This window comes from Polyodon spathula, chromosome 10, assembly GCF_017654505.1.
Source record: "Polyodon spathula isolate WHYD16114869_AA chromosome 10, ASM1765450v1, whole genome shotgun sequence".
Taxonomy (NCBI): domain Eukaryota; kingdom Metazoa; phylum Chordata; class Actinopteri; order Acipenseriformes; family Polyodontidae; genus Polyodon; species Polyodon spathula.
In genome coordinates this window covers 35,749,890-35,762,653 of record NC_054543.1, presented here as the reverse complement: position 1 = coordinate 35,762,653, position 12,764 = coordinate 35,749,890, and the positions used below count along the sequence as shown (strand labels likewise).

The following is a 12,764-nucleotide window of genomic DNA, read 5'->3' as shown; positions in this document are numbered from 1 at the left end:
TAAATACATGGACAAAAGTAGAAATATAATTAAACATAAGAACACCACATATCCACTAAAAACTAATACCTACTGTAAAAATAGCAATGTTGTTTATGGAATAGCCTGTGAAAAATGTGATGAAATAAAATATGTTGGAGAAACTGGAACAACTTTATATAAAAGAATTCAGAACCACCTTTCATTAATTAGAAATAAAAAAAATGAATGAACCAATAGTACAGCACTTCACCAGTCAAGGACATGACATAAATGATGTAAAGTTTGTAGTATTAGAACAGCTAAAATTAGACAATGCGACATATAGAAGAATAAAAGAAAGTAAATGGATAAATAGACTGAACACAATTATGCCAGCGGGACTCAACAGAAAAGAATGAACTAATTAATTCCAATAAATATATAAAAGTTAAAAATAATTAAATAAACAAAATTAATTCAAAAGTTGTGCATGCTGATGCGCTGGGGAGACCATATCAAGGCTGATCCTCAGAGCCAGCATTACATGATAATATAAATATAAGTTTATATAAAATAATGTTAATGAGAATTAATATAGATTTAAAGATATAAGTAAAAGTGATGTCACATATAGAACACCATTACATCATGTAAGAATAAATCATGGATTTGAATATAAACAATAACAAGTAGTTGTCATGCCGTCAAACACCTATAAATACCTCCAATGTTTTGATTCAAACACAGGCTCCCTTGAGAAAGATATGTACAACATATTGAAACGTTGGGCAGCTGGCTCTTTGAGCTAATATATATATATATATATATATATATATATATATATATATATATATATATATATATATATATATATATATAGATAGATAGATAGATAGATAGATAGATAGATAGATAGATACTGTATTTGTAGACACTTTTAAGTTATCCAAAATCAGTTTTAATCTTTTGCACATGAACAGACTTTACTGATGCCTGACAATGTGTGCCATATTTTAATTAAAAGAGTGCATTGATGCAGAAATAATATTACATCCTCTCAATCTCATTATTACTTTCATATCAAATTTTATGTACTGGAACAGCAAGCTTGGTACATGAGATATCACCAGTCCTCTTGGTTATAATATAAATACACCATTTGCATAGAACCCAGTTATGGTATGGAGTGGGATGCCTTCTCTGTTCATTATATCAAAACTGTGCAATCTGTAGAACAATTTGATGTTGGATCCATAATAAAATTAACTACTGTGATATAAATACAGTAAACATAGAGGCTGTCAAGTGTTTTTTTTTTATTTATTTTATTATTAATTTTACATATTCATTGTGAGGCCACATATGCCTGTTTTATTTATATATAATACACATATTAAAAAATAAATTTGTACGCTCAGAACATCCTGTCTTCTGCATTTTCCATGGCTAGAAGGAAAACTTTTAAATTATTTGACTGGCTTAGAATGACTATAAATTAAGAATAAATAAAAGTCAGATTTAATGATAGTGAAATATTGTTATTTTTATTGTGGCTATATTTTTTTACCGACACACTGTAATGGCAATAACAGACATTATTCCACCTCATAAAATAGTCATAAATTCAGAAATATTTGTGGGTTTGCTATTATCCTCAAAGAAAATCATATACAGTCTACCTCTGGTGTTAAATACTGCATTGCCATATACACGTCTGCTTCCTAAAGCAGAGGCTCAAAGGCTCATTATCATATTGACTATCAATACCATTGTTTGTAAAAAGGCATTTCCCTTATGGAAAAAAACAAAAAAATTAAATATAGTGAGAAATATAATGTAGTATATTACAAAATGTATTATACAATATATGCCAATATATTTAAATACATTTTATACATTTTTAAGGGTTTGCTATGTGGTTTTGGTTTTGCCTAAAGCTAGCTAACCTTTTTATTACATAAACTATTTTCCATTTTAAACTGCATCCACTTATAATTCTATCCGAAATGGCACTAAGCCCTTTAACACTACCAACAAGAAAAGATACGGCATGATGTTTCAGGCACACAGGGGTAAATGTGTTGTGCAGAACAGTAGTTAAACAGTAGTTTAAAATACTATGTCCTTTGCCAAAGAAAGCAATGTATTATATTCTCAAACAGTGTTCTAATCATAAATATAGGTATCCAAAGTGTGAGTGATCTCAAAACATAAATGCTATTTAAAAAGGAAGCCTAAAAACGAGAAAAATAATGGATTTGGCATAATACATTGTAATCCAACAAACCAGTAAAAGGCAATGTTTCTCACAGTTCTATTTCACATCAACAAATTCTGCTTCGGATGCTGTCTGTGTACCAGATCACCAAATTATCACCAGTTTTTTTTTTTTTTTTTTTTTTTTTATTCAGTCTTTCAAAAAATGAAAAGAAAGAAAAACAAATAATCCTCTTCTGTTATCTCTTTTTAATATTTTGTTTGTTTGAGAATACTGTGGCTACACTACAGATCCATTTGAAAACGAATTAACCCAAGGCTCTCTTAAAAACGTTTATTAAAAACGTTTATTTATTATAAACATTATTTTATCTCTTCCTCTTCCTTTTTATTTTAACGTCTCTAAGCATTTTTGTCCTGCGCGAGCTGATTAGCACAAAGTTTTTTTTTGTTTTTTTCACATAACCTCGCCCGAATTATGTCAAATCCTAGTCCTATTATCACAACACAATAGTTAATTTAAGTTATTATTATTATTATTATTATATTATTATTATTATTATTATATTTTATTATTATTATTATTATAATAATATAATAATAATAATAATAATAATAATAATAATATGCATTGTGCTATGTTTCCTATAACCATAAAAACGTGACTTTAAGTGACATACACGCTAGTGTATCTCTGTTTGTTTTGTTTCAATGTCAATTAAGACACAAGACTGCAAGTGCTGTAGAGTGAAACACAATAATGTACAAAAAGAATAGGCCTACATATTTAAACAAAACGTGGCAATATACTTTAGTGGAATGATCTGTTTATAACTTACTGTAATGTAAAGTTAATTGGGGGAAAAAACACAGTATAATAGACTAATGTGCAAAAAACAAAATCGCAATGTTTGGAAATATTTGTTTCTGGTGATATTTGCACGCACGTTCAATAGTTTCGGTACGTCGGCGCTGTGGTGACTTCCTTTTTTGGGTTTGTTTTTCTAATGTCACGTGGGACGTCCCACTTCCTTTTCCCGTTCTGAAGCGAGGAGAAACGAGATTCAAGGCAAAATGGAGGTGGTAATATTGCATATAAATATTAATGTTTACTGTAAGGATTAAGTCGAACGAATATAAGAAAAGTTAAATGCAAAGTTTTCTATGTTGTTATTTGTTTTAGAGTGTACATACTGTGTTTGATGCGAGCTGTTGTTGGGTTCTGCCTTGTTTAGCTAGGATCATTCGAGGTGTTGCGTTCGTAATTGGCTTTAATGTTACTAATTACAGTGTTCTGCAGTAAATATTGTTTTATTCGGAATTGTTTTTTAATCACAGTTTTTTGTACTAGAAAACAAAAACATAAAGGCTTGCAAAAATTGTCTTGTCCGACGCAAGACTAAGAACCTTTACCAATCGAATACACTTTGAAAGACTAACAATTTTTTGATCTAAAATTTTACGTAAGTTATATATATATATATATATATATAGAGAGAGAGAGAGAGAGAGAGAGAGAGAAGAAAGAGGCATTAATACTTTAAGATTTAAATGGGTGCATTTCAAACTTTAGTCATGAATGATGTGTTACATTGCTTGTATAGGTAGTTCTACAGTGTGGAGGAATGGCGGAAGAGATAAAATGGCGTAGGGTTGCCTTGTGACAGAAACTTCTAGGCTGTGCGTGTCGATCAGTATGACTGATTTTGAAAGGGCGTGTAATGTACAGATCTTGATATTTTGAACTGTGTGGAGAATCCTTGGCGAAATACAGATGCGTATAGCCTTATGACAACCGTACCAGAAGAAAATAAATAAATAAATAAACGCGTAGTGACAGAGGGCTAGACTGCCTGTGTTGTGAACTGGGCAGCAGAGCAACTCCGATTTATTTGTGTAATATGTAAGATTAGTTATTTTGAGGTCGTAGTCACACGCCATCACAAAAATATTGTATTAGCACTTATTTTAAAAACAACATGCAAGAAATCCACACTTAGTCTGAACTGTACAGAACAGGCGTTGATTGGAACAGAAGGATGAAATGTGCAGAACAGTCTGCTGTCCTGAGACTGAACCCACGAGCTGGAAAAGTGAATCCCTTAAACGACGTCATCATAATTTATTATTGTTATTGTTGTTGTTGTTACTCTGTTATACAAGTAGTGACATGCTCATGTTAAACGGTCTACTGCAATACCGTTTATTAAGATTATATACTGACTTGCTTTTTTTCATTTATTGTTTGGACAGGACCGTGATATCAAGGAACCAGAACAGCTGAGAAAACTGTTCATTGGTGGCTTGAGCTTTGAAACCACTGATGAGAGTCTGAGAGAGCACTTTGAACAATGGGGGAAGCTCACAGATTGCGTGGTAAGTTGTCTGTGCAAAATACACAATAGTCTGTGTGGGGAAAATATACAGCAGTGCATTTAAAAACCCTTAACCAGCAAAACAACATTGCATAAAAGCACTGCTAAATCTTTGACATTGGTGGGGGTTAAAATTAAATATGTTTGTTCTTTATTGGAGCAAGGTAAAAATCAGGCATACAACATGTTTGACTTAACTAAGTCTTCTAATTACTTCTTTGAAATCCTGTATTGTAGGTAATGCGAGATCCATTAAATAAACGATCCAGAGGGTTTGGGTTTGTAACTTACTCCTGTGCAACAGAGGTGGATGCTGCCATGGAGGCCCGCCCACACAAGGTTGACGGGCGGGTTGTAGAACCAAAGAGAGCAGTGTCTAGAGAGGTAAGCCCCCATGCCAGTAACCAGTGTTATTACTGATCCATAGTACAGTACATAACACAAAGGAATAGTACTCAATGCTGCTTCCTCTGTGCCCTTCCTTTCCACAGGATTCTGCAAGGCCTGGTGCCCATTTAACAGTGAAAAAAATATTTGTTGGTGGGATCAAGGAAGATACAGAAGAATGTCACCTGAGGGACTACTTCGAAAAATATGGAAAGATCGAAAGTATTGAAGTTATGGAAGAACGACAGACGGGAAAAAAAAGAGGATTTGGATTTGTCACCTTTGACGATCATGACACCGTTGACAAAATAGTTGGTATGTGTTTTGAACAGTGTATATGTATGATTAAAATACCTACAATTGGAACATTGCATCACTGACACCACTTTTAATTAAATAAATCCTTTATTGAATGTACAGTTCTTAGCAGTGTGAGGTGTTCATTAACTAGAATTACATAATATGGTAAAACTCTTTAAGAGCAAAACTTGTGGCTGTTAAATGATAGCTTGTTTCACCAAATTACTTTTTGTTTTTCAGCTCAGAAATACCACACAATAAATTCACACAACTGCGAAGTCAGGAAAGCACTCTCAAAACAAGAGATGCAGTCTGCTGGTAATCGGAGAAGTAAGTCCAAACATGCTCATAAATCTAAATGCATCTGTGGTTGTTCTGTTTAAGTTGTAATGAAAACGCTGTGGAACGTAAAAGGAGATGTAACCATGCATTTGGCAATAGAAATGTGTTTAGTGATGATGAAAAAAATATATATATATTTTTTTTCTTTCGATTGCGTCTCCATCTTCTGATACATCTCAGATGCCGCAGTTTCTCTTTTCTACAGCAAGCAAAATTACTTTTCTTTTAAAAGTTGCATTAAAAAATGTTCATGAAGTTTGCTGTGCTGCCATTTTAATACACTGATACTGTATCAAGAGTAATTACTGTAGTGGGCAGTACTGTGTGCAGTTGGTCTTGTTCAAGCGCACCAGAGTAACTGACATGCGCAAATGTAAATTGGTACCCTAACTAGAAACCTCAAATCCCAGTCGCTCCCCCCAAATTTTAACACTTATTTTGGCCACAAAATTCGAGTAAAACGGTGTATTAAACAATCAACACACAAATAATCAATAAACTGCAGTTATGGTTGACTTTGAACACACTTTACAATGCTTCATGTTAAATGTCTTTAAAGTGTATAATACATAAACCTGTTTATGAATTGGTTATTTGGTTGTAGGAGGAAAAAAATGGACTTTTCCCAATTTTTCCTAGTCTTTTTTTTTTTTTTTTTTTTTTTTTAAAGCTAAAACAGATACATATTTGATTTCTGATGTTTGTCGTAAATTGTTAATTTAATAAATATCTACCACTTCGCTATGTTCAAAACTTTTTTTCTGTTATTAGGTTAAAAATCTGTCAGGGCTGTGCTTATCCAGTAATGAATTAAGTTTACTGTTAAATGGTTAGGGCGTATAATGGATGGCAAGTCTAACTTTTTTTGCAATGTAAACTCATCAGGGGGATCTTAAAGGATGACATTGAAACAATCCAAACTTCTCCGTATAGCAGGGTGCAGTAAGCTTTTTTTTTTTTTTTTTTTTTAAAGGCAGTTTTTTAAATATGCCTATATATTTTTAAATGCTCTGTTTCTGTAGGCCGAGATGGGGGACCTGGCAATTTTATGGGTAGAGGTGGAAATTTTGGAGGTGGAGGCAACTATAGCCGGGGTGGAAACTTCTCAGGTAGCGGTAAGAATGAGGGAGAATGCATCCACTTTAATCTGAAGTAGTGTGGTGATAAGTGTGTTGTGTTATGTCAAGTGTGTGTATATACAGAACAAATAAAAACAGTAACAACGTTGTGTTGTAGGAGGCTATGGAAGTGGTAGTGGTGGTTATGGTGGCGATGGTGGATACAACGGGTTTGGTGGCGATGGTACGTTAATTCATTTCTTTATTATGCAGTATAATAACATGTCTGATAATCACATTTATTGTAATGTGGAAACTAGAGCTTGGTAATGTGTAGTTAGGCTGTTAGTTGAGCCTTTAAATAGCAATCCATTAATTAAATCGAATCATTTGAATAAATATCGATGATAGTACCGTCCACAAAAATTTTTGCTCCATTTCTATCCCCCAGCATGATTGTTTGAATAACATTGCTGTTAAGTAAAAGCTTGTGCACAAAAATTGAATGCAAGGGGTAATTACTCCTTCCTAGTGTCAGGAGAAAAAAATAAATAACTAAAAAAAAAACATTCTAAGCAAGGCTAAAGAAAGTTTAACATACTACAGGGGTGTTACTAAAATATTTTTTCCAAACAGATTACAGTAGTTTGGAATTCAATCTATATAAAACTAGACAAGTTTATAAAAATATTATTATTATTATTTAAAAGTAATAGTACAAATAAATTGATTCAATTACCACAGCGTGTATACGTCGCTGATTGTTTTAAGTTTTTTTTTTTATGTTATTGAATATTGTTAAATATTCATTACATAACAGTTCATTTTGAAACTCCAAAGAAGTGCAAACTATATACAGTCAGTTTTCTTCAATGTGCACAATTTATTTACAGACTGTTTGCCAGAAATATAAGCCTGTCATCCTGCTCTGGATTCAAGATGCCACGCTGTTTTTTAGTTTACATCGAATCTACAGAGGGGCGTACTTACAAACCAAAATGAAAAATCGATTTTTGATTTAATCATAGCAGCCCTAATGTGTAACACTCTGTTTCCCTGGTATTGAAAGGGGGTCAGTCACAGTGTGCAGTTTCTTTTGTGCAAGTGACGGCCTCAAGTATGTATGTCCCAGTTTGCTATTTTATAACCCCCAGTAACTATATAGCTGTTTTAAAAATTATGTAAGTCTGTGTTACACTGTGTAATTACTAATGTATTTTGCATTCCCCTTTTAGGTTATAAAGGGTATTGTGTGTATGTAAACTTAACATAACATGATTAACAGACATTAGGGTTTAATATGCTGTGCTTGGTTTATCTGGGTTTTTGAATGTAAGTCAGTGATGAAATGATACAATTCTTTTTGGAAGGAAACTATGGCGGTGGCTCTGGCTATGGAGGTGGCTACGGAGGTGGTCGTGGAGGGTATGGAGGTGGCAGTGGATATGGCAACCAAGGTGGTGGATTTGGCGGATACGACAATTACAATGAAGGAGGTCAGAGCTGTAAAAGTTGCGCAATTCCTCGGATCATAATCATAAATAGTTTTGCTGACTGCACTTTGTATACTTGTTTACAAAAATGTCATAAGTTGCTGCCTTGCTAAGGGGTGTTGCCTGTATTTTACAATTTTTTTTTTAGGAAACTATGGCGGCGGCGGTGGTGGAAACTACAATGACTTTGGAAACTACAGCGGGCAGCAGTCGAATTACGGACCCATGAAAGGGGGCAACTTTGGAAGGAGCTCGGGTGGACCTTACGGCGGTACATACAGGGCCTGGATGTTGGCTTGACTGCTATTATTTAAGCTGCAACTGTTTTCATTTACAGATTATTAATTTTTTTCTTTTTTTTTTTTTTTTTTTTTAGGCAACTATGGCTCTGGAGGTGGCTCTGGTGGATACGGTACGAGGAGATATTAATTTTTTGTAGAATTGGTAAGTTGCATTTAGTATTGCACTATTGTGTGGAATACCTATTGTTAACTTAGTGTAATAATTTTCTTATCCTGTATCCATTCAACAGGCTACAGTTCTTAGCAGGAGAGGAGATGAGCAAGGAGTTGTCAGGAAAGCTGCAGGTTACTATGAGGCAGTCGTCCAAGTGCATTAGAGGAACAGCAAAGTTACTGCAGCTTAAACAGGAGAACAATTCTTGTTGAGGACTGTATCCACTAGCTACAGACTGCAGAAGTGTAGCTACTAATGAAATACAGTGTCTATTAGATGTACATTCCTGAGGTCTTATTTGTTGCTAGATTTTATTTTACTTTTTGTTTTTTTGCAAGTATATGCCCATGTAAACTGTGGTAGTGGTACCAGGAATAAAAACAAGGAACCTTTTTTAACTAAAATTTGTAGTCAGTTTTTCAATCGAGTCTAAGATGTCTGAACTTAAGAATGTTAGTTATTTATTCTGTGGTGATGTTTCTTGCTATTTTCTTCTATGTGCATTATCTGTGTGCCTGTATTAGAAAGAAGTAGGAGAAAGCACTTCATCTTGTGAGCTGCAGGTCACTGAAGTTAGGATCGGTAAACTATTTCAAATTTATATTGCAACATGATTGCATAACATTTTAAATCAATGTCTTTTTTTTTTTTGTAAAGAGTGTAATGTATTCTAAATACCAAGTACATTAACAATTGAAGTAATCATCAGTTTAAATATGTCTAGCAAAATTAGATGGCAAAGTGTAGTGTATCATTGGTTTTAGAAAACAACCAGTTAAAATGATTGTGCTGTCTGTTTATTACAAAACTATTTTCTATAAACGTTTTATTAAGGCTAGCTCCAACAAATAAAATTCTCTGGAATGCTTAATGCCATGAAAATGAATTATTTTCTAACCTGAGGACAAGTAGCTTCAGCTAGTTCTCGGTTTTGAATGATGTGGTGATGTATAAATTCCAAGGGGCAGAAATAAAATTCAGGATCAATTTAAAACAGAAAAAATGTGTCTCAAAACTAATGAATTAAGACAGGATTTCTTCAGCCTAAGCAGTGGACAAGTCAGTATAACGTTACACAAAGACAAGGCAGCAACAACAGCTACATCTTCAAAGAAATCATGTGATAACTTTGATAGTGAGCATCTTTCTCAAGACTAGCTATATCTTCCAAGACCAGGCGACGGTATGGAAGAAAGTCTAGGAAGAGTTCTTCAACTTTTGGAATCTCCATGAGTCATAGCTACTTCAGGTGACAGTGAAAATGCACAGTAGGTCTAGACTTTAGACCTGAAAGGAAGGGGAAGTGAGTATAAGGTTTGCATTTCAAAGAGTACTTGAATTAAAGAAGATGGAGCAATAACGTAAGGAAAGGTAAGAGTAACCACTTTGCTTGATTTACAGGTTGGATATGAAGCCGTCTTTCATCGTTATTGGTGAAAATCAAATATGACAAGTTAACATCGAAGGTTCTGGATGGGTAAGGCTGAGGTGCATTTTTAACAGGAAAAATCTGAAATCGGATCCATAGCTGAATCACATGCCTTGGTTTTCATGTTTAATGCTTATCAGTTTTTTGAGTTCACACAATTTGAAGCTCGAAATTATGACATCACTGATTTAACATCGGAACACTGACATACTATTCTACAGAATTATTTGCATGACAGCTTGGTTGCTTTTTTAGATCAGGAAATTAGAACATTGTCATACATTCTTATAAAATAGTGTCAGTGGTGAACTTGTGTGCAGGGTATACTTAAGCATACTTTTATTATTGGTTACTTGGGGTAATGTCTATATCCTTGGATATGCCCAGTGGAATTGATGTAATGGTGACTGGTTTCACTTCCTACCAGCAGCTGAAACAGATACAGTACATGAATATGCAATTGAAATCATTTAGGGAGGTGTCCTCTGAGTCTGGAAGCAGTTTAGTTCAGTACCGTGTAATTGAATTATCAATTCAGAGTTATATATTTGTTTTACAATAAGGTGATTTGCATATTTTAATTTTCTAAACATAACCCAGAGACATTTAATGTTTGCATTCTAATGGTGTCAAAAACAGTACTACAGTATTTTATACATGTACCAATACACATCCACGCTCAAGAAAAACGTGGCCAGTCTCCTCCATTATCAGAATGCTAACATATGTCACCGTTTAACTAGTAATGTAATATATTCGGGAGTTATGACTACATACTGTGGTGTTTTTGTTATTTAACAGGTGTCTTCATTAATATTTGATGATAAAAAAAAATAAATAAATAATTGTCAATGCTGGGTTTCCATTTGTTGAAATTCATTCAGTTATGATCCCTGCGGAAATCATATTTAATCTGATGAAGTATTTTTATATCTTTATATTTCTCTTCAGCCAGCATATTGGTCTAATATTTTGCAAACTGATACCCGTGCCGATCAGTACGGTATTTAACATACGTTTGTATTACTGGTTTTGCTAGTTTCTTTTTTTGGCATAGTATTGTTGCTGTTCACATGACCTTGAAGTTTGATTTTCAGTTTTATTCTATCATTTCAGTCAAGGTTACAGAGATGATAAGGATAACTTTTGCTTCCATTCTTCATGACTGCATTCAATTTTGGATTACATAACAGCATTCAAAATGTTTTGAAGAAAACAAATTCGTATATTGCACCTTTTACTTGCAAACCTGGTAACTAGGTTGGGAGACTGGATATTATAACTGAAATTTACAATTTTGTAAAGTTTTTAAAGAATACCCCAAACACTGAAGCCTTGGTCATTACAGAGCTATACTGTTCTGTAACTGTTTTATAGATGAAGGACATATAGGACTTTGATACTCTACATTAATACATTTCAAGATCAATAGCACTGTGGGATCCTGCAATAGGCTTCAGTGACACGTGAATTTCATACAGGCACTCAGGTATTTCTTTTGTAATTTTGCACTTGATAAAGTACCAACAGAAGTTTTAATAAACAATTCCTTGTTGAACTTGTATTCCTGTTTTAATTCTTTACCCATAACAAAAAATAAATACGTATGTACAGTATAAATTCTACCTTTCACCTAAAAGTGAAATAGATTAAAATCGAGACCAGTATTTAGTTTTCATGCACAACAACAAAAACTTCAGACAACTTCAATTTGAGCTGTTCAAGTAGCAGTAATTGTAAAAGTTACTGTATGTGTTACATTGGATGAGATGAATACTCTTCAGCTGTCATGGAGTTCATATGCAGTGTGCTGCCAAGGTTAAATAAATCCTGACAACCATATTTCATGTATGCATCCACATTTAAGGTTATTTATCAAGAAAAAAAAAAAAAAAGCTAAATATAAAACAGCTGGCTGGCAAAATCTGGAACCAAGTTGTTATTACACAGTGTAGTAAAGTTTTTTGTGTCATCCCAGCTCGATGCAAACAGTATTTCTAGTATTATTTTGTCTCCTAATTTGACATTGAACTTCATTTTGCCAGACCCAGTTTATTGTATTAAGAACATGTGATTTTACATTTGTGACAGCACGGCAATTCATTCATTTGTTTAAACTTCTCAATCTGTAAGCTATCTTACATACAGTAGATGCTTAGATTTTTGTAAACTTGAAGGTTTGTATCTTATGTCTGGGAAACACTTAGTAATTTATGTATTCTGAGGTAAAGCCATGGCCAGCAAGAAATGTTGTAATCTGCTCCCATTAACAAAAAGTTGTAAATAATCAATTTCAGTCACTCTTGTTGGAATTCTTGTTGACATTTTCCTGGCTTACTAATAAAACTACGGGGGGGTTTAATGGAAGCAATTCTACAGAAATTCTGGAACGCATTCATTCCAACAACTCTTGAGTGTCACATACGTGTGTGTGTGTGTGTGTGAGTGTGAGACAGATCTGGGTACTGTCAGTTCTTTCAGTCACAGTACATTGCCAAAGGATAAAGTGGCGGCCAAAAATGAAATATTTCCTATGGGAGTGGTTTTAAGTTTACTGGAACTATCTAGGTCCACTTCTCCATTTCTGACTTGCGACACTTTTTAAATGTGTAGCCACGAAAAATTAGCAAAATTGCATAAGTGGCCTTACGCAGGATTGGATACACGTGGAAAACAGGAATATTGCAGTAGAGAAGGTTATTTCTGCAAATATGCCCTTTGGTAGTTCCATTAATGAGGAAACAAC

The 12,764-nt window shown here is 33.8% G+C and overlaps 1 protein-coding gene across 5 annotated transcripts; it reads left to right on the top strand.

Moving 5' to 3' along the window:
- The first annotated feature begins 3,176 nt into the window (after positions 1 to 3,176).
- Positions 3,177 to 8,993, top strand: LOC121322198 (heterogeneous nuclear ribonucleoprotein A3-like). 5 transcript variants are annotated; one of them, XM_041261797.1, is made up of 11 exons: positions 3,177 to 3,258; positions 4,432 to 4,554; positions 4,791 to 4,937; positions 5,045 to 5,255; positions 5,481 to 5,570; positions 6,605 to 6,691; positions 6,819 to 6,884; positions 8,011 to 8,136; positions 8,282 to 8,404; positions 8,510 to 8,577; positions 8,666 to 8,993. In XM_041261797.1, exons 1-10 carry the CDS (start codon positions 3,253 to 3,255, stop codon positions 8,560 to 8,562), a joined length of 1,032 nt encoding a protein of 343 aa, XP_041117731.1. In that variant the 5' UTR covers positions 3,177 to 3,252; the 3' UTR covers positions 8,563 to 8,577; positions 8,666 to 8,993. The 5 variants fall into 5 exon arrangements, with proteins under 5 accessions (XP_041117731.1, XP_041117730.1, XP_041117729.1 ...); XM_041261796.1 differs by having other exon boundaries at positions 6,605 to 6,697; positions 8,510 to 8,545; XM_041261795.1 differs by having other exon boundaries at positions 6,605 to 6,697.
- Positions 8,994 to 12,764: the final 3,771 nt, after the last annotated feature.